General features: G+C 37.5%; 1 protein-coding gene across 1 annotated transcript in view; it reads right to left on the bottom strand.

Annotated features, from left to right (window-relative positions):
- The window catches only part of CDK13 (cyclin dependent kinase 13), a 116,492-nt gene that overhangs the window by 72,200 nt on the left and 19,657 nt on the right, over window positions 1-24,635 (bottom strand). The window contains exons 2-5 of the mRNA XM_056113529.1: window positions 17,227-17,883; window positions 6,556-6,726; window positions 4,921-5,060; window positions 2,498-2,668 (exon numbers count right to left, since the gene is read on the bottom strand). Coding sequence (XP_055969504.1) covers window positions 2,498-2,668; window positions 4,921-5,060; window positions 6,556-6,726; window positions 17,227-17,883 — 1,139 coding nt within the window. The remainder of the gene's footprint in view (window positions 1-2,497; window positions 2,669-4,920; window positions 5,061-6,555; window positions 6,727-17,226; window positions 17,884-24,635) is intronic.

The following is a 24,635-nucleotide window of genomic DNA, read 5'->3' on the forward strand; positions in this document are numbered from 1 at the left end:
GGAGGTTGGGGGACCATATGAGATGCCAGGGATCAAACCCAGGTTGACCACGTGCAAGGCAAACATCCTACTTGCTGTACTATTGCTCTGGCCCCTACAGATTAATTTTTAAAAGGATTATTTTGAATGTTATACTTCCTCACTCACTATAATACACTTAATAATGCCTGGCTCCTAAATATAGTTTCTCACATAGAAAGATGCTTTCTTATCATCACCTCTACAAAAACAAACAGAATTATAAACAGTGGTGGTGGCAGGAGGAAGATGAGGATGTAAATACATGATCTGTAAAATACACAGCTATATGGACAGTGTGTGCCAAATCAAAACGAGCATAAAAAGACCAAACACTTCAGGGAATTTATAACCTGGAAAGGAAAATATAATAAAATGTAATACCACAAATAGTCCATGTTGATGTATTTGTTAGTCGATGACACCAAGAGTTGAACCAGGATCTCATAGACACAGCAAGTTAAGCTACCACTAAAATAAATTCCAGGCTCCAGTAGCAGTCTTTAAGTTAAAGTGGGGACCATAAAAATGGCACAGAAGTAAAGTGTGTGGCTTACATGCATAAGATATGAGCTTGATTTCTGGCACCACCGGAAAAATAAAAAAAAGTTAAAAACACAAGCAGGGTTTTATTATGTAAGAGCTCATTTATCTGTTCAACAATTGACCATTCCATACTATTCACTGTAGGGGTGATACTGGTGAACAAAACAGGTACCAAAACAATGACAACAATGATTCTGGGAAAATACATTAAGTGAAAGACTAGAGAATTTAAATTGTGCAACTGTATGTGGTAGAATGTGGAAAGGTGTTACATAAAGCATTACTAACAAATGGAATCACTATTCGGGACTAATACCTAGAGGCGAAGACAACATTTCAAATTATGCACATGCATGTGTGAATATGTGTGTGTGTTTAGGGTGTGGACAGTTTTAAGTCTCAGGGATATTTCCTGTGAAATATCCCTATGTGAAAGCCTTGAAGACAAATGCATTAACATATTTAATGACTCTAAGGACCAATGGAATGAAAACTTGTTGAACAATCAGAAGTATGGCATAGATGGGGTTGGAGAAATAGTCAAGAACACAGACCCACAGATCAAAGTGGTAGGTGGTTCAGGGTATGTTGGAGGAAAACCAAATGTACTAATTTAACCTCTAGTACAAAGTTAATAAAAAAAAAAAAAAACTGTGGGGTCGGAGAGATAGTACAGCAGGTAGAGGGCATTTGGTTGCCTTGCACGAAGTCAGCCTGGGTTTGATCCCCAGCATCCCATCCAGTCCCCAAAACAAACTGTTCAACACAAGTCAAAGCTGTAACCTACTATAAAACAGAAAGTAATGAAAAAGGAGCCAAGAAAGACAGACTGAATTAAAAATGAGGAAAATGAATGACGGTTTTACCACTGACATAAACCAAAGTAAAAGACATCTTTTTTAATTAAAAAAATGATTTTGTGGGTAGAAGAGATAGTAAAGGGATTAAGTCGCTGCAATTGCTTTGCACACAGTCAACCCTGATTTGAACCTCAGCATACATATGGTACCCAGAGCCCTACAAAAGAGTAAGCCCAGAGCACCATGGGATGTGGCCCAAGAACAAGAGAAATCTACACAAAGGTTCTTCATCCCTTCTTGTAGATTATAAAGTAATTTAAACCTTATCAAGTATAAATGTTATCTGTAATAACAGATGTTTTTGTTTCCACCAAATAAAGAGAACACTTTGTCATTGCATTTATAACCTACATAAGAGGAAAATGCATGGTAGTTTAATGTACACACATAACATAAAGATGATTTTAGCTCTCCAGAATATATGCAGACTACTTTAAAACAGGAATTGTTTATACAAAATAATTACCATTGTTCCTGACTGTCTGTCCAGTTAGGGGAAAAACGGCTAAGTACCTTGTTTGATCAGAATATCTACTTTATCTGATTTACATAAAGATTTCCTTTAAAGAAAGAATTCTACCCTTTGAAAGCCTAAAGTTATTATAAAGGAGCAAATTTGGTTACAAAATCTAAACTTCGTGGCAGCAGTCTCTCTCTCACCATTCATATGTCCTGATTATTACACATATAATTTCTTTTCAGCTTTTCTCCTAAAGGCGAACCATATACCACTACTAAAGAAAAGGTCAAGATTTTTACCTCCACACTAGAAGACATTATGACATCAAAAATAAAAGTTCAATAACCTAATATTATCAACTGTATCTCAAACTAAAAAAACATTAATAGTGAATATCTTCTGTGTAATAGAAACAGATATGTTCTGACCTGATGCTTACTCAGGTCAATCAACTGCTAGAATAAATAAAGCAATTCCTCAACTCATATTTTAGCAAACATTCCTATGAAGAATAGTTTGATGTGCTTACTCAGATGTCAGTATCTACAATAAATCCTGTAGGTTACGAATATCATGAACATGCAAACTTGAATATTTACATAGGTATACATACCTTTATCCTTCTTAAAATCCAAAGCATCTTCTTTATCAGTCACTATTTCCTTCATATTAATAATACTCTGGTGGGTAAGCTGCCGCAGAATTTTAATTTCTCTAATTGCTGTAATTGGAAAGCCTTCCTTTTCATTATCTAGACGTACTTTTTTTAAGGCTACCATTTCTCCTATTAGAAGGGTAAATAAAACAAAGTTACAAGCTGACAAAAACAAATGGCATTTTCCTTAAATCATAATTTGTTTTTATAAAAATTAACATTCTTCTTTTCTATGAGTAAATAATTTAAAGTGAAGCTAAATAAAATTTAACCCAAATTTAACACTGAAAGCACAAAATAGCAAGGAATAAAATGAATAAATACAATAATTTATAAACTATTATTTCAAAATTACAGGCAAAAAATATGGGTTTGTCTATAATAGGCCAGATTATGTTTAAAATTCAAGAAATGAAATACCTGGCTAAACAAATTATGGGATATTTATCCTAACTATGGAATACTAAGTAAGTATTAAAAGATCCATATGTAGTGTTAAATATTTTTCTCTCCAAGATGCATTAAATGAAAAAGGCAGAATAATGAATCCCACTTCCGCTCGAGCAAATCGATGATCAATGGGAGGGCCTTTACCTTTACCTTTACTTTTAAAAATTGGAGGAAAAGGTAAATATATCCAGTATGCTTATATAGGAATAAAATCTCTCTAAATAGCCAATTCTATACATTATAGAGGTGATATATAATAATGACAATATAATGACAATAATGTCAAAATGTTTTGACATATTAACTGCCCAAAGCTATTAAGATACAGAGTTTAGCTGTCCCAAAAGTACATACTACTTGTGTCAGTAAAGCTTAAATAGTACATATAACACACAAGACACACATAATCCTATGTTAAGAAAAAGCTCAGTGCAATTAAGATTTGCTCATTTCGCTTTGGGTAAAAAAAAAAGGAACTGTGTACTTGCAAATTTTCCAAAAGGAGTTAGGGCCAGATAGACATTATTGCGGGTAAGGGGCCCCGCACCCCTTATGGTTCCAGGAGCCCAGCAGGGACTGTATACAAAAGCCAGGAGTAAGGCCTGAGTACAGCCAAACAAGGCCAAACCTTCCCCATTGCCCAAAAAAAGGTATGTTCAATCTTTTAACTATTAAAACTTAAATACCATGCTGTCTGAAGTATGGTATTTAAGTTTTTAAAGTAGCAACTTAGTCTTTCTGATAAAAGAATTCTACTAGAGGTGTGCCCATATTCTCACTTAAACATATCTTGCTTGCTTTTTTGTCTGCCTAATTACACTCTGAAGAAGCTTGAACACTCACTCTTGAATATATACTTCTCTCTTTCTCTCCTCTCAAATTTAAGTTTCGATAAAAATTATCTTGCTTCTCAGGCAAAAAAAATTCTACTATAAGTGAACAGATTTTACATGAGAATTAACATTACATATTAAGTAAATAGTGTGGATATAAGTATTATTGTTCTTTATTGCAATTACCTTCAGAACTTCTAAAATATACTAATTCCTCCTCTACAGTTAATGGCTTCAGAGAGCTGTGCTATTTAATATACGGATTTCTTTCAAAAAGAATTTTAAGTAGATCAAACACTAGTCTTTTTTTTCCCTTTTTGGGTCACACCCAGCAATGCACAGGGGTTACTCCTGGTTCATGCACTCAGGAATTAATCCCAACGGTGCTCAGGGGAGCATATGGGATGCTGGGAATCGAACCCAGATCAGCTATATGCAAAGCAAACGCCCTGCCCGCTGTGCTACCAATCCAGCCCCTCAAACACTAGTCTGATGCATTAAATACAGAATCTGTTGTAAGGTCTTTGCTCAAATTTTAGTATGGTCTCTCAAATTCCTACTTCTGTCTTGACCAATCTTTATGTCATGACAAATTAAGCTGCTAAATCTCACTTCCTGTTTACTAGACAAATAATCTGGGGCCAAAAAATCATGGTTCCATTAACCTTTAATATTAAAAAACTTACTTTTAACACTAGATAAGGCCAAGATACTTAATCCACTAATTACTAATAATGTAAGAATTTACTAATCATAAAAGACAAGAAACCTAAATGCTAACCATGCTGATCATCACAAATACTTAAAGGTATACTTTAAAAGATATATACTGAAATGTTTATTTAAATGTTAAGTATGTCAAAATGCTTACTTAGCTATACATATATCCCACATGTACTCTTACAAGTACTCATATCCTATATAAATGCGTAAAGATAGATTTCAATTCATTTTTGAAAATTCCTAAATCTGTATAAACAAATTATATACTACACATTATACAATGTATAATATACAAAGATATATTAAACATACATACAAAGTTTTATATATGTAAATACATAGATATACAAAGTTTATAGCTTTTGGAATTCTTACCAGTGTCTTTATCCCTGGCCTTGTAAACTTGTCCATAGGTACCTTCGCCAATAATTCCGATGATATCAAATTTATCCACGCAGCGTTTTCCCCAGTCAATATCTTTTTCTTTGATTTCACCATAGCGAGGCCCACATATTCTATTAAATACAGTTCTGAAGTTTTTATATACAATCAAGTAAACCAAATAAAATGCTTAAAAATTCAATATCCACTTCTCTACCCAATCTTATACCCCAACCCTTGCATATCTGCGATCCATTATCTAAAACAAAACACTGTGATTTGCTTATTAGAAAAGTTAACATCTCTCCATACTGATTCTTCTGTAGACTAACTGTAAAGAAAAAGAGTAAAGTTTGTATAAAAACATTTCAGAAATGTGATTAAAAAAAAAATACAGTGGGGAAAACTAAACTACTACACTCTCATAGTTCTCCAACCAACCTCCAAAAAGGTTTCTTCTCATACATTAACAATATATGTGGGGCTGAAGTGATAGCATAGCGGGTAGGACATTTGCCTTGCACACGGCCAACCCAGGTTCGATTCCCAGAATCCCATTTGGTCCTCTGAGCACTGCTAGGAGTAATTCCTGAGTGCAGAGCCAGGAGTAACCCCTGTGCATCACCGGGTGTAACGGGAAAAAAAAAATTATATATATGTATATATATATATGTATCTGCTTTCAAAGTAAAAAAGGTTGACAAGGAACATTATCTAAAATCTAATTATAAACCTTGCAAGACAAACTAGTCAAGCATCTTAAAAACAGAAATTAAAAAAATTTTTGGTATAAAAGAATATAAAAATATTAATATCCAGAATTCTTAAACTTTAAAAGGGTACATATATATACACATAATATAATATTTTATATTCTTCAAAAATACACAATTTTATAACATTTTGATAATCTGGTGATAGAAATTTAATGAAAAGAATTAAACTATTATGTTCAAGACAAGATGATTTTAAATGTTTTCTAGCTTTCTCCTCTATACAAGTCACCTCAAACTCTTACACCAGAGGCACTATCTGAACAATTCTAAAGTAAGTCTAACTCAGGATGATACTCAAGTTTTCCCTTGGTTTATACTAACTTAAACCAAGTTAAAAAAGAATATACGTTCTGTCCTTAAATGAAAAACAGGTTTCAAGTTATCTGTAGGCACTTACTTGAAGCTAATTAGAATACAGATTTCAAACCTTCTACTCCTCCTCTTGCAAAATGAAGAATGCATTTAGATCTGGAGGCAAATAGAACTGAACGTGAAGTAAAACTTAACTTCCCCTTTTTAATTTTGTTTAGGCTCAATGAATGATAACTTCCACCTTGTCTAAATTTAGTGTTTCTGTATTATCCAAATATCTTAATAATGGAAATTATCTTAAACATATTCAAAACCCAAAAAAATTAATACATTACAAACAGAGAATATTTTATTTGGCTTTATTAGTCATTTGAATAGGTATGTAGGCAGTTAAGAAAATTTTTAAAAAACTAATTTATTCATATACTTGAAAGAATACACTTTTATCATTTTAAATCTTAATTTTGTATTTTATGGGGTTTTTGTGAAGACTGAGCATCACTCCGTTCAATGTAAGAGCAGGTATAAAGCAAGCACATACTTAGGCCTCCTTTTACTATGTGACTGTGCTGTTGCTCTCTTTTCCTCTGGACTCTTGGAGAGATCATCTCCTCCTGGGAGCTCAGGCGGCAGCGGCAGATCAGCAAGCAGACATCGGAGTTTCTTTTCTACTTCTTTTTTAACAGCTTTTACCGAAATATTTCCTCGCAAACTAAAATGAAAGGAATCAAAATTAAATATAAGAATGTTTCATTGAGAAATAAAAATGCAGCCATGCCTCACAAATGAAGAACTTGCGATTGCAGTAAACATTCTGTTCTATTTCAAGTGGCAAAATACAAAACTTGCGTTACAGAATTAAGTGAAAGACGAAGAAAATCTGAAGAATATATATAGACTTAAGTTAGAGTCATTAATTGTAGCAAATGTAATCTAAGATATTAATGAGAAAACAAAGTGGAGGGGTGGATGGTACATGGCGATTCTCTGTGGTATAACTAATTTTTTGTAAATCCACATTTACATAATCGGAATTTCAACTTTTTTTTTTTGGCTTAGGGGCTATACCCAGTAATTCATGGGTTACTCACTATCTCTGCACCTCAGAAATCATTTTTGGCAGTGGGTTCATATGGGATGCTAGGAATCATCAGGAATCGAACCGCAGTCGACTGTGTACAAGGCAAGTGTCCTACCCACCATAGTATTTCTCCAACCCTCTCTTAATTTTTAGTTTAGTTAGTTTTAGTTTCGTTTTGTTTTATGTTTTGGGGGTCACATCCAGCAATGCTCGGAGGTTACACTTGGCTCTGCACTCAGAACTAACTCCTGGCGGTGCTCAAGGAACCGTATGGAATGCCAGGGAATGAACCTAGACTGGCTGCATGAAAGGCAAGTGCCCTCCCCACTGCACCATCACTCTGGCTTCAGCCCTCTGATGAATTTTTTTTAATGTGAGGATGTAATCCCATCAGCGGCCAAGACTCTGAGACTATAAAAACCAGCTCCCGGAGGAGAAGAGCGCAGTCTCCTGCCCCCGCACCTGGCTATTCCTCGCTGGGGCCCCTTGGAGGGGAGCGGGTTGAGCTTTCCTCCTCGCCCTGGCCAGGGCCCCGGCAGCCGAAGACCTCCAGGACCAGCCACCACCATGCTGAGACCACTCTCCGCACACCTGAAGGTACCGGCAGAGGGACAAAGCCACGTGGGTTCCGGGGCTGAGATCTCCAAGCCTACTCGGATTGGAGTCGAGCATCCTCCACCCAGATCCTCCAAATTCCAGTAGGCGGGGGGGGGGGGGGGGGGGGGGGGGGGTGTCGGTCACACCCACCAACTGGCCCCCTGGCGCCGTGTAATCCCATCAGCGGCCAAGACTCTGAGACTATAAAAACCAGCTCCCGGAACCGCGCAGCCGCATTCACGGCCGCCTGACATCTTGTTATGACATCTTATTATCTCATTCCTACTTTGACAAACTGGCAGGCTACCGAATGTAGCCTGCCCACACGGCAGAGTCTGGCAACCTCCCCGTGGCGTACCCAATATGCCAAATACCACTAACAATGATGGGTCTCATTCTCCTAAAGAGCCTTGAATATAACCTCAGGGCCAGGATGAAGGAGACTTACTGGGGCCTGCTCAAGGCAATCGAAGAATAACAGGATGATCTGTGATCTGTGAGGATGATATAATGCACTTTAGGGGCTGTAGCAATAGTACAGCACAGAGAGTATTTGCCTTACACATGGCTGAGCTGGGTTCAATTCCTGGCATCTCATATGGTCAGTCCCTCCCCAAGACCACCAGGAATGATTGCTGGACACAGAGCCAGTAGTATGCCCTTAGCACTACTGGGTGTGACCCAAAAACAGAGAGAAAATAATGCACTTATCTTTCAAAGCCTACACTGAGTTATATGTCAAGTGCTTTTTTACATAATTTCCAAATTATGATTAAGAAAATGAAGCTTAAAAATAAGTATTAGAGTTACTCAGGAAAACACAGCCTTATTTTTTTTCTTGATTTTAGAATTTAAAGGATGGGGCTAGAAATATAGTAGAGGGGGTAAGGCGCTTGTATTGCATATGGTCCCCCAATCCTTGCCAGGAACAGAGCCAGGAATAAACCCTGAGCCGTCAGATGTGGCCCCAAAACCAAATATAAGTCAGAAGGCACCATTTGTTCCCTGACACCACATAGCGTCCCCCCAACACTGCCAGGAGCAATTCCTGAGCATGGCTGGGAGAGCCCTTGAACACAAAATGTAAAGTACAATGCAAGTTGCATTAATCTGGATTAAACTTGATCATTCCATAGAACTGCACTGTAGCACTGACCTCCCGTTGTTCATCGATTTGCTTGAGTGGACCCAGTAACGTCTCCATCGTGAGACTTCTTGTTACCGTGCTTGGCATATTGAATACGTCACGGGTAGCTTGCCAGGCTTTGCCGTGCAGGCGATACACTGTTGGTAGCTTGCCGGGTTCCCCGAGAGGGGCGGAGGAATTGAACCCGGCTGAGCCGTGTGGGCTGCATGCAAGGCAAACACCCTACCACTGTGCCATCGCTCCAGCCCTGATCATTCCATGTAAACTGGAAATAAGTAGGAAAAAACTCACCTAGCATGCCTACTCACATACAGAATGATATTAAAGAATGGAAAGTCAACTAGATGACCGGCTCTAGCTTATGTGATAGCCTCAAGGCATAATCATTAACTTAATGCACTGTCAACACTGATTAATATTTTTTTTTTTGCTTTCTGGATCACAAACAGCCATGCACAGGGGTTAAACCTGGCTCTGCACTCAGGAATTACCCCTAGCGGTGCTCAGGGGATGCTGGGAATCGAACCTGTGTCAGCCACGTGCAAGACAAATGCCGTACCCACTGTGCTATTGCTCCAGCCTCAACTGTTTAATATCTTAAACTGAGATATAATTGACAAGTGACATTTTTAGTACAATATAATGATTCGTCATTTGTATATTTTGTAAAATGAGCCTTAGTTAACATTCATCAGTATATATACTCCGTAGAGTATCTTTGCCGTTTTTCTATAAATGTAACAAATGTTTTTCAAAAATAAATTTGGGTCAGGGATTTAACTCAGTAGCAGAAAAGTTGTCTTGCATGTGTGAGATCGTGGGTTTAATTCCCAACACCAAAAACAAAAATAGAAAAATTATGTTTAAGAATAACATAAAATATGTAACATTTTAAATTAAAACAAAGTGAACTGGGAGAGAGAGTGTTCACCGGGTTAAGATAAGGATAAGGCCTGGGTTCAATTCCAAGGACCTCATGGTGCCATAATGGCCAGACGCAAAATCCAGATTACAGAGCCAGATGTGCCACCTCCAATCAAAAATAAAATGAAATAAAATCAACTGACTATACCTTACAGAAAAAAATTTAGCTTCGTAAAAAGCATTTGATTTGACTGGAAGAAAGACAAAAGCTGTTTTAAGAAAGAAATAAAAGGGAGCTTTTTGGAAAGCCAGGTATGAGCCAGTCATGACGAGGCGACTGAAATCTCATGGGAAGGGGGATGTTCCTGGCTCATCCTTCACGCCCTACCGAGGTCACGGGTCACCCCCCACAAGTGGCTCTCCGGCACGGCCTTGGCTCTAGAGCCACAGAAACAAATCTTGTAATTATCTCACTCTCGGGAGAAATACTTCCAGGCTTAATAAGTAAGATATCAGAAATCCAAAATCGTGCGGCCGCTTTTGAGGCCACGCGACATCATTTGCTTCTTCCAACCAGCTCTAGAAAATAAATTATTTCACAATGCCTTTTCAGCAGGTCTGATTTTGGGGTATAAACTCTAAATAATAATGGTGCATCTTTTGTCGAAACAATGAATCTAATCAAAGTAGATAGAGTGTTGACTAGAATTCATCTGCCTCACAGGCACTGGGAGGTTGGGGGGGTGGTATATTGGGGTTCTTGGTGGTGAAAAATGAGTACTGGTGAAGGGAAATGTGTTTGATGATTGCATGACTGAGACTTAAACCTGAAAGCTTTGTAACTTTTCCCACAGTGATTCAATAAATAAATAAATTTTAGGAAGGAAGGAAGGAAGGAAGGAAGGAAGGAAGGGAGGGAGGGAGGGAGGGAGGGCGGGCGGGCGGGCTGGAGAAATAGTACAGGGGCTAATGGCAGCTGCATTATATGCTGCCAAATTCAGTTTGACCACATGGTCCCCCAAGCACCATGAGGAGTGATTTCTGAGCACAGAACTGTTATTAAGTAGACCCTGGGTGAAGGGTGATCTAAGCATTCCCCTTTAAAACATGGCATTCCACCATCCAGTTATATACCACAGGTAAGTGAGATCATCCTGTTTAACCACAACTAATTTCATCCATTTTCTGGATTTATTTTTCTAAACTGACCAATTATTCTTTGAAATTTTCTAAAGAGTCTAGTTTACTACAATTTAACAAGTAAAAATTTGCACTTTTCATTAATGCATGAGATCTGACCTTTAAAGTATATACTGATTTATTATTTTAACCTTCCCAGATATTATAAAATGTTATGCTGAAAGAAATCATAATGACAATAAAATGTGGGCTACAAATACTTTTCCTACATATACTTTTCAATCTGAGTATATTAAAAGAAGTAATATAATCACGATTAAGATTTCTCAATGCCAAAAAAGTGTGTGGAGGGCGAAGGGCCGTTAGGATTGAGAGGAAACCAACACAATAATAATACTTGGAAATGATCACTTTGGACAGGAACTTGAGTGTTTAAAGTAGATAAAGAGATATACCTGATAACCTTACATTATCTGCATTGCAAACATAAGGTCCAAAAGGAGGGAGAGGGAGAGGAAGTGGTAGAGGAAGAAGAAAAGAGAGCGAGAGAGAGAGAGAGAGACAGACAGACAGACAGACAGACAGACATAGAGGGGGAGTGGGGTTTGCCTACCATATAGGCAGGTGGCGGAAGGGGCAGGAGGGAAATTGGGACCATTGGTGGTAGAAAATGTACACTGTTGAAAGGATGGGTGTTAGAATATTATATGACTGAAACTCAATCATGAACAACTTTGTGACTGTGTATATCACTGTGATTCAATTTTAAAAAGAGAAAGGGGGGAAAAAGACTGTTCACTGCAAATCTTGTATTTTAATAATCACTTCTATTCATGTTAAATATCAATACTGTCATATAACCATGGCCGAGACACCAACCCTGGGTGCACGCGAGTTGGCGCACAGGAACAGGTGGGCAGCTCAGGCAGTGGGAAGCCGGGGAGAAGTCCTCAAGACAGGCCCCATAAAAAAAAAAAAAGCCTCTCTTCATAATACAAAATTACTCACTACATTCTTTAATGGGCTGGAGTGATAGCACAGTTGTAAGGCGTTTGCCTTGCACGCAGCCAACATGGCCGACCCGAGTTCGATTCCTCCGCCCCTCTCGGAGCCCGGCAAGCTACCGAGAGTATCTTGCCCGCACGGCAGAGCCTGGCAAGCTACCCGTGATGTATTCGATATGCCAAACACAGTAACAACCAAAGTTCTCCAATGGAGACGTTACTGGGCCCGCTCGAGCAAATCGATGAACAACGGGAGGATCGTGACCGTGACCATGACATTCTTTAATAAGGATAATCTGCTCAAAAGCAAATTAGCTTATAGCTTTCTCTTTAAAGTAATGGTATCACTCAGCCTGCTTTTCCTCCCTCCAGACAAGGAACCACCATACCTTTCTACAGGCGAGGTGTTACATATGACACTGATGATTTAACAAGAACAGTAACCAAATACAATGCAGTTCCTTTCAGAAAGGAGGTCTGTGTTTTGGATAACAGGCAAAAAGCAGGATAAAGTACTATGCAAATCCTTTGTGTACTGGGATAGCTAATGACCAGCTGTCAGAACTAAAAGACAGCAAAAGCTTATTGCTAAAATTTTTGTCTCAAATAAAAAAAATTATTGAGAAAATCATACTCTCTAACTTGTAGGCAGGCTTTACTAGATTCTCATCTGCCTATTTTCACTGGGAGAAAATGAGAAGAGGCTTTATTTCAAGAACCATAAAAACGTAAAATTAAATAATTACACATTTTAGAGTTGGTCAAAAATCAACATTTTGGGTGAACAGTAAATGTCTTGGTTTTAACTTTGAACCTAAAACTAAAAAGCCTGCCAGTATTCAAATATACCATAATACAATGGACTATTAAATTAATTCGTGTCTGTCTTAGAAGCTAGATAATATTCACAAGCAAATAACTATACAAATATATATATTATGTCACTGTCCTCCCGTTGTTCATCAATTTTCTCGAGCAGGCCCAGTAACATCTCCATTATGAGACTTTTATTGTTACTGTGTTTGGCGTATGGAATTCGTCACGGGTTCTTGCCAGGCTTTGCCGTGCGGGCGAGATACTCTCAGTAGCTTGCCGGGCTCTCTGAGAGAGGCAGAGGAATTGAACCCGGGTTGGCCATGTTGGCCGTGTGCAAACCAAACGCCCTACCCACTGTGCTATCGCTCAGGCCCATATATATGTATTTACTGAATATTTACAATAACCAAGAAAAGAAATGTGTTTTTAAAAATTTCATTAGCTACAGAAACAAAAGCCAAAATATACCTTGAAAAGACTAACAGAAGAAAAAGAAAGCTCTTGGGGCAAGAAAGTACAGGGATTAAGGCACTTGCCTTGCCTTATATGCATCCAGTCTTCCTTTGATCCTTTGATTATGTCCCCTGAGCCCCATCATCAGGAGTAAGCCATGATTACAGTCAGCAGTGGCCCCAAGACCCCCCAAAATGAAAAATCTCTTTACTGAAAAACATAAAACTGAATAAAGTAGTTTCAAATTATTACATTTAAGACTAGAATTCACTTAGGAAATAGCAGAAAACAAATCAACTTTGTTGATCATATCCCAAGCAAGAGGGGTTTTTGGGTTTAGTTTGTTTCATGGGTCATACTCAGCAGTACCCAGGGCTTACTCCTGGCTCTGAGCTCAGGGATGATTCCTGGCAGAGGTTGGGGGACCATTTGGGAGGGTGCAAGGCATTGAACTCAGGTTAGCTACATTTCAAGGCAAGTGCCCTGCCTGTTATACTATCTCTCCAGTCCCTCCTACGCTGGAGTCTTTAAATACACTTTTACAAAATGACTGGTTAATATTCATCTGCAAATAAAGGCAAATGAAAAAATAATGAAGTGTGGCTTGCCATGTTATACGTTCAACCCATATTAAAAAAGACCTCACACTTAAAACTAAAATTATTTTCAATCCACAATGACATATTTTTTGTATCAGTGAGTTTTCAGTATTTTTTAAAAGACTGAAATATATGATTCTAGGCTTTTTTAAAAGGTGTAAATTTCCAGTTTTACTAGGATCAGATTAATGTACTTAAGTATTTAAGTTGAGGCTGAATAGCAGAACTATTTAGTCTATAATCTCAGTTCATTGCCTCCATCCCCTTCATACTTTTATATTAAAACAAATTTGAATTTGAGAATCAATACCATTGCATCAAAAATAATTAAAACAAAAAGGTGCAGGCAAAGAAATTTTTTTAAATGGGTTGTTCGAAAAAGAGAACAAAACCATTATTATTACTAATAATGTTAACTGCTGTAGTTCACAGTGTGATGGGGAAAGACAAAAATCAGACCTCTTTCTTCATATAACAAAATTTAATTCCTGTGACATCTGAATTAATCTTTCTTGACTTATAAACCCAGAAGTTTTAAAAGAAAAATGACAGATCTGCTCACATTACAAAAATGTCACAGACAAGCAATAGACTCTGAGGGACAAAAGTCAAGAGCCCCTCAGAGCATCTATCAAGTCAGCATATGAACAAACAAATTCACTGGGAGAAAATGCTAAGAGGCTTTATCTCAAGAATCATAAAAACATAAAATTAAATAATTACGTATTTTAGAGTTGATCAAAAGTCAAAATTGAAACCAATCTAGTCAGTGTATTTGAAAAAATAGCATATTTACTTAAGTTGCATACAGCCGCACAATCTTACAAAAATACCATTCGGCAATTTCAACAAAGTTTTTAAATGTGCATATCTAACTATCTAACATCACAAACCTACAAAATCTGTCTATATGTACACAAAACATTAATATGTAGGAGTTTAACAGCAAATAACTGTAAACTTAAATATCCATTCATCAAGAGTTAATAAAACCCTGACACAACCTTTCCTATAGACAGGACTACTGAACTTTAGACCAAAAGTGGAAAGATCTCCAACATACAAAATATCAAAAAGCACTGTGCATAATAAAATTCCATTTTTAAAATATGTATGTAACCAAGCCAGAGAGATAGTATATCAGATAAGGCATTTGCCTTCAGACGGCTAACCTGATTTCATTACCCAGCAAGAAATATGATCTATGCCCTGAGTATTCCCAGGAGTGATCCCTGAGCACAGAGCCAGAAGTAAGCACAGAGCACCACTGGGTGTCCATTTCCTTCCCTGTCCCCACAAGGGAGAGATAGAGGGTTAGAGCAGAAAGAGAACTATTATATCGAAATATAAAGACAGCAGTTTATTTTATGACTTTTGGGAAGAAATAGATCCCAAACCTGGGAGAGAAGCAAAACTCAAAATTTATCTAAAAGATATTTGTCCAGTATTTTGGGGGGCAGGGGGAGGAGGGTTGTACAGTAACTTGTACATTCAACACCATAAACAAAACCTTTATAATAACCACATTACCTAAATTATAATTTTTTTAAGGGAGGGAGAAAAAATAGTTATCTGGACAACTAACAATGAAGCACTGAAAAACAAACAGGACACATCAAAAAAAGTGAGATCAAAGAAATTTTTGGTGGCCAAATTTTAGGCAAATAAAGTATCAAAAAGACCGATTCTTTAGGTGTAGTTTAAACAATCTTTCATGAAGCACAGTGATAAGAGTCAAGAGTTTTAAAAACTTCTAGGACATGGGGCCATAGAGAGTTCACAGGGTAGAACAGTTGCCTTGCATGTGGCCAACCAAGATTCAATCCCACCATCCTGAGCACCACCAAGAGTAATTCTTGAGTGCAGAGTCAGAAGTTACCCCTGAGCACTGCCAAGTGTGCACCCCTCCCCCCCAAAAAAAACCAACAAAAACAACCAAACTTCTGTGCCATTAAAAAAACATTCAAAGAAAGAACAGAAAAAATAGAAATGGGGTTAGAGAGACGTCTTGCACTTGCCGTATATGTGGTCAATACCATCACCATTCTATCACCATATGGCCCTCCAAGCACGAACAGAAGCAATCCCACATATGAAAAACTAAGAGTAGCCCCTCAACACTGCCAGCTGTAGGCCAACCCCAACCCCTACCTCCTCACACACACATGCAAAAAAATAAAAGCAGAAAACAAGATAAAAGGTAGACCAGATAATTGTTCTAGTGACCAAGTACAAAATGCACCACCGTCTCATTCAAGACAGATGCACAGATGCACGAGAAAATATTCTCCCTGTAGGTACTTGTACTGGCACAAGCACATCCTGAGATCTTGAAAATATCACCAGTAAACACTTACCCCCAAAGCATACACGAAGAATAAAGTGAAGAACAACCAGTGCACTAGTCCAGATTCACTGGATTCTCAACAACTGAGTTACTCTCACTAATGAAGTGACAAACTGCACTCAAGCCTCTCTGTGCTGGAGAGTCCATTTCAGGACTCATCAAAATTATAAATCACTTCTGTTATGAACCTTCAGTATTCCTAGAAAGTCAAACCTGCAAATACCACAATTATAGTTGGATAATTGGATAAAACAGTTGAACTGGGTGCTCTATCGTGAACATTTTTGACTGCAAAAAAGGGCACTTCAGAAGACACTTTGTGACTTTAATCACAAAAGGTTCATATTTCAGTCAAAATGAGCATCTGAAAAGGAAAGTTTATGTGGCATTTTTATCAGTTTGTTCTCAAATTCTACTAGATGTCAACAAGGAAAACTGTGCTTAACAAAAAAGTGTGTGTTGGGAGTAGGGGCAGTGAGTAAAGGTAAATTTCATTAAAAATTTACGAAGGCATAATAATAAAATGCTTTTATACTAGCATACATTTAAGAAATATCCTAAGAACTTCATAACAATTCAGTCATTCTTACCTTTATAGTCTTAAAAATATCTTAAAATTAAAAAGCAGGCCATACTCCCAACATTCGTAACAGAAACAAGAAAAATACACTTACACTATGGGTTTTCTATATGTAATTATGTAGTTCATCTCTAATTAAAATGTAAGACAAACCTAAGCAAAAAAGTAATAAAGTGACCAAAGAGATAAATACATAAAAGCCAGTGAAGAAATTTCAGAAATAACCAAGATAATGCGCTTTGTACTCCCGATGATAAAATGTCCTCTCCTTGACACTATCATTTAAGGATACTAAATGAAAGAAAATACTTATGAGTTCTAATCCCCAAAACTCTAACTGAAATACATTCTTCCATCCTAAGGAGACTGCAATTTTTCCAACAGTTCTTTAAGCATTAATAGTAATTGTTATCTTGATCCATACGTGCTCCATTTCTTAAGACATACACAGAAGAATTAATTCACTTACAGACTTTTTAAAAACAAGGCTTTTTTTGGGGGGTGAGCATCAAACCAAAAATTTCTCACTTCAAACACGTATTTTTTTTTCTTTAAGCAATTATGGCAAAATACGCTGCACTTACCTATCAGCATCTTTATCTTCAGGCAGCATGGGAGGTAAAGGTAAAGGTGGTAATGTAGAGGTCACTAACGCCACATGTTGCTCCTTCTCCTTGGCTCCAACGCTTGGTGTAAGTGGTTTGGTTTTCTCTTTAAGAGATATTGGTTCCTCCTTTGTAGCAGCAGATTTACTCTCCTTCCCAAGGACAACTGCTTTTTTGGTAGCTTTATCTACAATCAGATTATTGTCCACCTTTGTTACCTGAAGGGGTGGCTTTGTTTTCGCCTTGTCATTTTTTAAAGTTCCACCACTCGAGGGAGAGGGTACATGCTCAACTTTAAGTTTCTTCACATCTTTCACATGGTTGGTTTGGGAAGCGACACCCGATTCTGTGTTCCCCTTGGTAGGCGTGGAAGCACTGGAGGCTTTGGCAGCTTTGGCAGCAGCCTCAGCAGCCTTAGCTGCTTCTGCAGCTTTTGCTGCCTCTGCAGCTCTGGCTGCCTCAGCGGCCCGGGCTTTTTTATTCTTGTTTAATTCAGCTGCCAGGCTACTCTTGAATGTTAGTGTGCTAGGAGAAATGCTAGAATGACGACTTCTTGATCTAGACAATCTATGTCTGCTACGAGATCTTGAATGTCTAGATGAATATGGGCTTCTGCTTCTGGATTTGGCAGATCGTCTGATGAAAAATAATTAAGATTTTAGTTAGTCATTTAGAGAAATTTATAAAAATTGCAAACTCGAGGTTATAAAATAATTTAACTTCAAAATCATAATACTCTTTCTGTTGGAAGTAACATTTTAAAAAGCAAAAGTATTAAGTATTATCTAGAGGTTAAAGTTCTCTTGAAAACTCATGGACTTTTTTTGATCTTGGTCTGGTCTAACAAAGGAGAGGCTTGATAAAAGTAGGTATCTGTGAGAAGAAATACTCTAAGAACTGGGAGGGAAAAAAATGCAACAAGGAATCATAGTTATGCTCTAAAATCTTAGCAGACAAGAGAGTTACACTGGCAGTAGTAGTAACAGGATGCAACCTACCCAATCTTTTATTGAGGAGACAATCTCTACCTTTCAAAATCACCCTCATACATCAGCTCAGAAATAGTGCCCTGACTATAGCAATATCGAAAAGATAAAATACATCATTAGACAATAAGTAAAAAGAGACTAACTCTTGAAACTATTTACTGCAATAATAATTAGTGTACTTCACTTTAAAAAAATAATTGGTGCCTCATATGTGAAGTCTGGGTTTCAAAGCCTGACACCAAAATAAAGCAACAAAAAAAGTGACCATTAGGAAATACAGAAACATATTTAAAGATACAATTAAAGTTCCTATAAAGCAAATACACCTCAACATCAATGAGCTTTTCAAATGCATGCCTTATCAAGACGTATAGAAAACTTGCCCAGATTCAATCAGTGGCAGCACGTATACGAGCTCCCAAGTCCACTAAGTGTGAACCTTGAGCACAGAGCCAGGAATAAGCCCAGAGCACCACTAGGGTGTAGCAAAAAAAAAAAAAAAAAAAAAAAGGCAGAAAAAGAAAGGAAAATACCCTGTGGGTTCCTCTATCTTTAAGTATTTCATTAAAGTCTCTTGAACCAACCACCTGAGTTGTATTTCATTCCTTCCATTTCTAGATCAGAACCTACTTTTATTTCTAGATCAGAACCATACCTGATCTAGATGAGTGCCATATCTTAACTCTTATCTTTGACATAAATGTAGTTAACAGTAGTAACAAAGTTTTAAGGAAGGGGTTCTTGCTGAAATTTTCTAAGTTACAGGAAGAAGGTAAATAAAGAAAAAATACTTTTAGGAACCCATAATTGAAATACTAGAGAGAAAGGGAAGAAATGTACATTTTTCTTTATATCTGACCTTAAGAGTATGAAGGGGAAGGTTTAGAATATTATTCTTGTATGATAAACAAAATAATATTAAGTTTAGAATTTTCACATTCTTTCAAAAATATATACTAACATATACTAAGGATCAACTACTATTCAGCATCCAGTTATTGTTTTCATACAAAACCCTTTCTTCAGAAAAGCATTTATTATGTGACATTACCTAAGATTAATGGGAACATAGGTTAAGAAAACATTAAACTCCTTACTATTCAATATTCATATATTCCAATAAAGTAACCAATAAATTACAATATTCATGGAATGTTTAACTCAATATAAATGAAGTTGATTACATCCTAAATAACTTCAATACAGGTACTAAGTATATCATAATATGAAATTGTCAACACACTTGTTTGTACTGTTTCGGGGGAAGGATTGTTGGTTTATACCAACTACTAAAAGCAGGGCCTTGCAAAACATGCAAAAGGGCCTCTTCTACATCCAAAGCTTAGTCAAATCTTTCATTTCTTCCCCTTTCAGACTCTTCCTCCTCAAAACATGTCTGGTATTAATTGTAAAATAGATACGTGTGAGTAGCAAAAGGTACTGAAGAGAAAGAAAAAGACTGTCATCTCATCAGAGGTAACAACAAAGAACTTTTCTTAAACTCTTCTACACTAACAAGATTTTGGTTATTAGTTTCATAGAACTGAGAGACTCTTTACATTACATTACTTTACATTAGCTTTACATTACTTTATATTAGCTTTATATTAAAAAAAAGGATATTAGGCAAAATATCAACACAAATTGCTCATTTATTTGCTTCAAGACAAAATCTTAGTAAGAAAGCTATTAGTAAAAACCAACAATCTTTATTATATAAAAAGGATACTTTAAAAGATTTTTAAAGAATTTGATCTCTATTCAGAGTCACACCATCTAAGCCTAAAGTTGCTTACCATTTTTTTTGGATATAGAAACAGCCATTACATGTGATATCCAAAACAATGGCCACTATTCACAGGTTAGCCCTTTTTTCCTACCCTAAATTCACATGCTATTAGTTGCAAATCAGTAAATATGATAAACCACATTAGGAAGATAAGGGATGGGGTCGAAATGTGGCACTACAGCCTCACACAGTTTCATTCCTGGGCTGATTCCTGACAAAGGGAGAAAAAAAAGTAGTGGGGAGAGATAAAAATAAAATAAGATGACCATCACAACAGACAAAGAAGAAAAGCACTTGACAACATTTAACATTCCTTGATGATAAAAACTCAACAAAGAATAACACAGTAAAGGGTTAAAGCTTTTCCTCTAAGATTAGCAGCAATGAGAAAGATGCCCAATCTTGACTATCCAACAAAGCCATGCGTTAACAACAGAGACCCATCTGAGAATGTAGTTATACAGAAGTCAAGTTGACTTAGAAACCTGGACAGTACAGTCTATTGCACACCAAGGCTATATAAGTAGGGACTTTTTATTGTCCTCGTTTATAGTACTATTCATGCCATTGTAGTACTATTTTTGTGTTTCATCATTAGCATAGTCTTGAAGCACATGACTATATTGGAAGTCCTAACGAAATTAATCGAGCCAGAGAAAGATAAAACAACAAAATAAGGACAGGAAAAATAAAATCATTTCTTTGCAGATACTATAATCTGAAAAACCTCAGACATTATAAAAACTTGTTAGCACTAATAAACTAATTCGATAAAGCCATAATAGCACTGTAGCACTGTCCTCCCATTGTTCATCGAATTGCTTGAGGGAGCCCAATAATCTCTCCATTGTGAGACTTGTTGTTACTGTGTTTGACATACTGAATATGTCACAGGTAGCTTGCCAGGCTCTGCCGTGTGGGCAAGATACTCTTGGTAGCTTGCCGGGCTCTCTGAGAGGGGCGGAGGAATCGACCCCAGCTTGGCCTGGCCAGCCGCATGAAAGGCAAACGCGCTACCACTGTGCTATTGCTCCAGCAATAATATACAATTTTAACTGATGCAGTTCTACACACTGACAAAGAACTACTGGAAAGAGAAACTATTAATTCCAATCACAAAAGCATCAAAAATACTTGCTAATACATTTAACCAAGGTAGTGGAAGATTTCTCCTTCTCATACACAGTAAGTTACTCAACAACAAGTATCATTAAAATGAACCCAATATAATCTATGATGTTTATCAAAATTCAAATTACAGAATAAAAGTTTTTCTATTTTTTACAGAAACAGAAAAACCAACCCTGAAATCCATATGGCCACAAAAAGTATCCTGATTGACCAAAGCAATCTTGAGAAGAACAAAGCTGGCAGTATCTCTTCTTGAGTCTAAACTGTTTTTCACAAGGCTGCAGCAGTCAAATTACTTGTGAACTATGGGTTTGGGACCGTGGCAGTAACCCAGGTTCTGACCCCAGTTTGATCACTGGCACTGCATGATCTCCCCACCTCCAGCATCACTAATGTGGCCCTAGCGTCCCCTTCCCTGTACTGCAAGGTCCAAGCAGCAGGACATCTCAGGCCATCACAATGACGACTGGACTGGGTGGCTAGTATTACTGAAGCAGCCCCCAGCCCTTCTGAGCATTAAGGTTCTGACATAAAAATAGATATACAGATCAATAAAGCTAGAGAATGTGAAAATAAAACCAAGAACATGTGATCAACTAATTTTCGACAAGGGAGCTTAGGATATAAAATAAGAATAACCTCTTGAAGAGAAGAAGTAAGCCAACTGTACGTCAACTGCAAAGTAAAATGAAACTGCATCCTTATCTTTACCATACAGAACTGAAACAGGAATAGTTTCTTAACTTTGGCAGCAATTTCTGGATTACAAAAAGCAAAGCTAAAAAGGCAAAAAGAAGGAAGACTACATCAAACTAAAAAAAAATACACACAAAAGGGGCCAGAGCAATAGTACAATGGGTAAGGTGTCTGCCTTGCATGCAGCCTAACAGGGTTCAATCCCCGGCATCCCACCGGGAGTAATTCCTGAGTGCAGAGCCCGGAATAACTCATGAGCACTGCCAGGTGTGACCCAAATAGGGAAAAAAAAAATTAAAAAAAATATATATATATATTGCAGGTGCGATCCTCTCTGTAGCTTGCCGGGCTCTCCAAGAGGGGCGGAGGAATCGAACTCGGATCGGCCATGTTGGCTGCCTGCAAGGCAAACGCTCTACCACAGATGACCCTTCATTGGCTATATATCCATAAGAAAACAACTTTTTCAAGAGCTATCTGTAGTCCCATGTTTATTGCAGCACAATTCACAACCACAATACTCAAGGCATGGAAATCTCAATAGTTCATCAACAAACAGATGAAGCAAACATAGTGCGGGTGGGTAAAGTGAGGAGGGAGAGGGAAAGAAGGGAGGTAGAAAAGATAAAGAGGAATACTATGAAGAGCCTTAAGAAGGCTCTTCAAGTCCTTGCTGCAAGCTGTTTCCTTCCTTGTGGATTTTCACTCTGGAGAAGCTCTGTTTTCTCTCTACAAGAACACTATACTCCTCTCTTTCTCTCCCCTCACATCTTTCTAAATACATCTCAATAAAAACTATCTTGCTTCACAAAAACAAGAGAGAGTGAGAGAGAGAGAGAGAGAGAAGAAAAAAGAAGGAAATTCTGCTATTTTCAATACCTAGAGAGTATTATACTAATTGAAATAAACCAAAGACAAATGCTGTATGGTATCGTACTGTGGATAATGAAAGTATGACACATACACGCAATGGAATACTAAAGCTTCAAGGAATGATGAAATCATGCAATTTGTTGCTACTAGGATGTATATCGTGTTAAGCAAAGTAAATCAGAAGGAGGACAAACACCAGATGAAAACACCAGAGGATCCCTTATCCGTCTCACCTAAACTAACAGAACAAGGGAAGGGAAGGTAGATAACTAAGAAAAGAAGGAAAAGAACAGAAAAAAGAGGAAAGGGGGTGAAGGGTTGAGGGCACATAGATGGTATAGGGGCAAGATCACTGTCTATATCTAAATCACAGAGCCAGAAACAATAAAAGAAAGGGACCCGAACTGCAACAACCAAACTTAAAAAGGTACCTGTTAAGGAGGCAGGCTGAGGGGGAGGAGGGAATCTGGGAACATTGTTGGAAGAAGTTGACACTAGAGGTGGGATTGGTGTTGGAACATTACCGAGACTGAAACTCTATTATGAGTAGCTTTAAAAATCAGTGTCTGAGTAAAAACATTTTTAAACTGAAAGAAAGAAAATGAAGAAAAGTCAAACTTACTTTTGAAAAGTGACTGTGAAGAGCAGAAAGTGGAAGAAATAGGAAGAAGTTAAAAGTTGGTAAAGAGTTCAAACTTTGAATCCTGGAAGAGGCCAAACCAATGAAAGTCACAGGTACACGGGTATTTGGGCTGAAAACTCTGGCAGGGCCTCTTCAGGAGGGGGACAGATCAAGAATAGTCCCAGTTCTACAGATCCTAAATTCCTGCATAGCGCAGCCGCGGCATACACAGCCAGAGGACACCAGATTCCATAATACTGACAGCTCAGTAGGATCCCATCAAATTAGAGGGGAAAGAAAGTAGCACAGAAGCCCAAGCTCAATAATCAAAAACAGTAACACAGAAGTCTCAACTAGCAAAAAACAGCTGAGTAAATCCTCAATGACTTTAATAATACCATTGTGAGGTACGACAATGTTCACATTTTTTTTTACTGAACTAATGATTTTTTGATTAATTTTTTTGATTAATCCCACTTAACTATTTTGTTTTAATAAACAATATTAAATAAATTACGCTGTGTCTGCTAGGGAGCAGGCTTGTGGGGCAGGTGGGGAAGTGCAAACAATGGTGGAAGGCTAGTGCTGAGACCAGAAAGTGGCCAGAACAACTCTATCATGGACGACTTTACAAACCACAGGATATAAAGGAAGTTAGGGATAAAAAGTGGAGGGGGGGGGGGGAAACAAGTACATACTTTGAAAATTTCAAGTGTAGTAGGGTAGCTACAGCTGAAAAAATTACTGCAATACGTGAAATTAAACTGCTAAGGGACTAACACTAAAATGTTCTCATCCTCTCCCCCAAAAAAAGACAAAGGTAAAGATGTGAGGTGATGAACACACTAAGTATAGTAACTGTGGGGTTCTTTTCATACAAATAAACATAATCATCATATTGACTCATTTACAGACTACTTTTATAGTCTCATTTTCTCACTTTCTCATGGTCCTGCATCAATCTGACCTCTGCTTCCATCATCCCATATCCTCTCCCTCTGTTGCTAGTATCTGGCCTTCTCTGAAGCCAGCCCTCCTATTTCCTTTTGTAAAGATTCTTGTTATTAGATAAGCAGCACCTGTATAATCAGGAATAATCCCTTCATCTCGAAATCTCTAATTTAATGAAAAATTCCTTCCCTTTGCCGTGTACAGTATTTAGGGGCTCATGAAGCCTTATCTAGGGAGGAGGATTTTTCCATCCCAAGACCAGCAGGCTTCTCCTTTATAGCTCCTTGGTCATCTTAAAAATAACTGATTTCTTCATATCTAGCCTCTTTCTGAACAA

The sequence above is a fragment of the Sorex fumeus genome, unplaced genomic scaffold (assembly GCF_029834395.1).
Source record: "Sorex fumeus unplaced genomic scaffold, SorFum_2.1 ptg000020l, whole genome shotgun sequence".
Taxonomy (NCBI): domain Eukaryota; kingdom Metazoa; phylum Chordata; class Mammalia; order Eulipotyphla; family Soricidae; genus Sorex; species Sorex fumeus.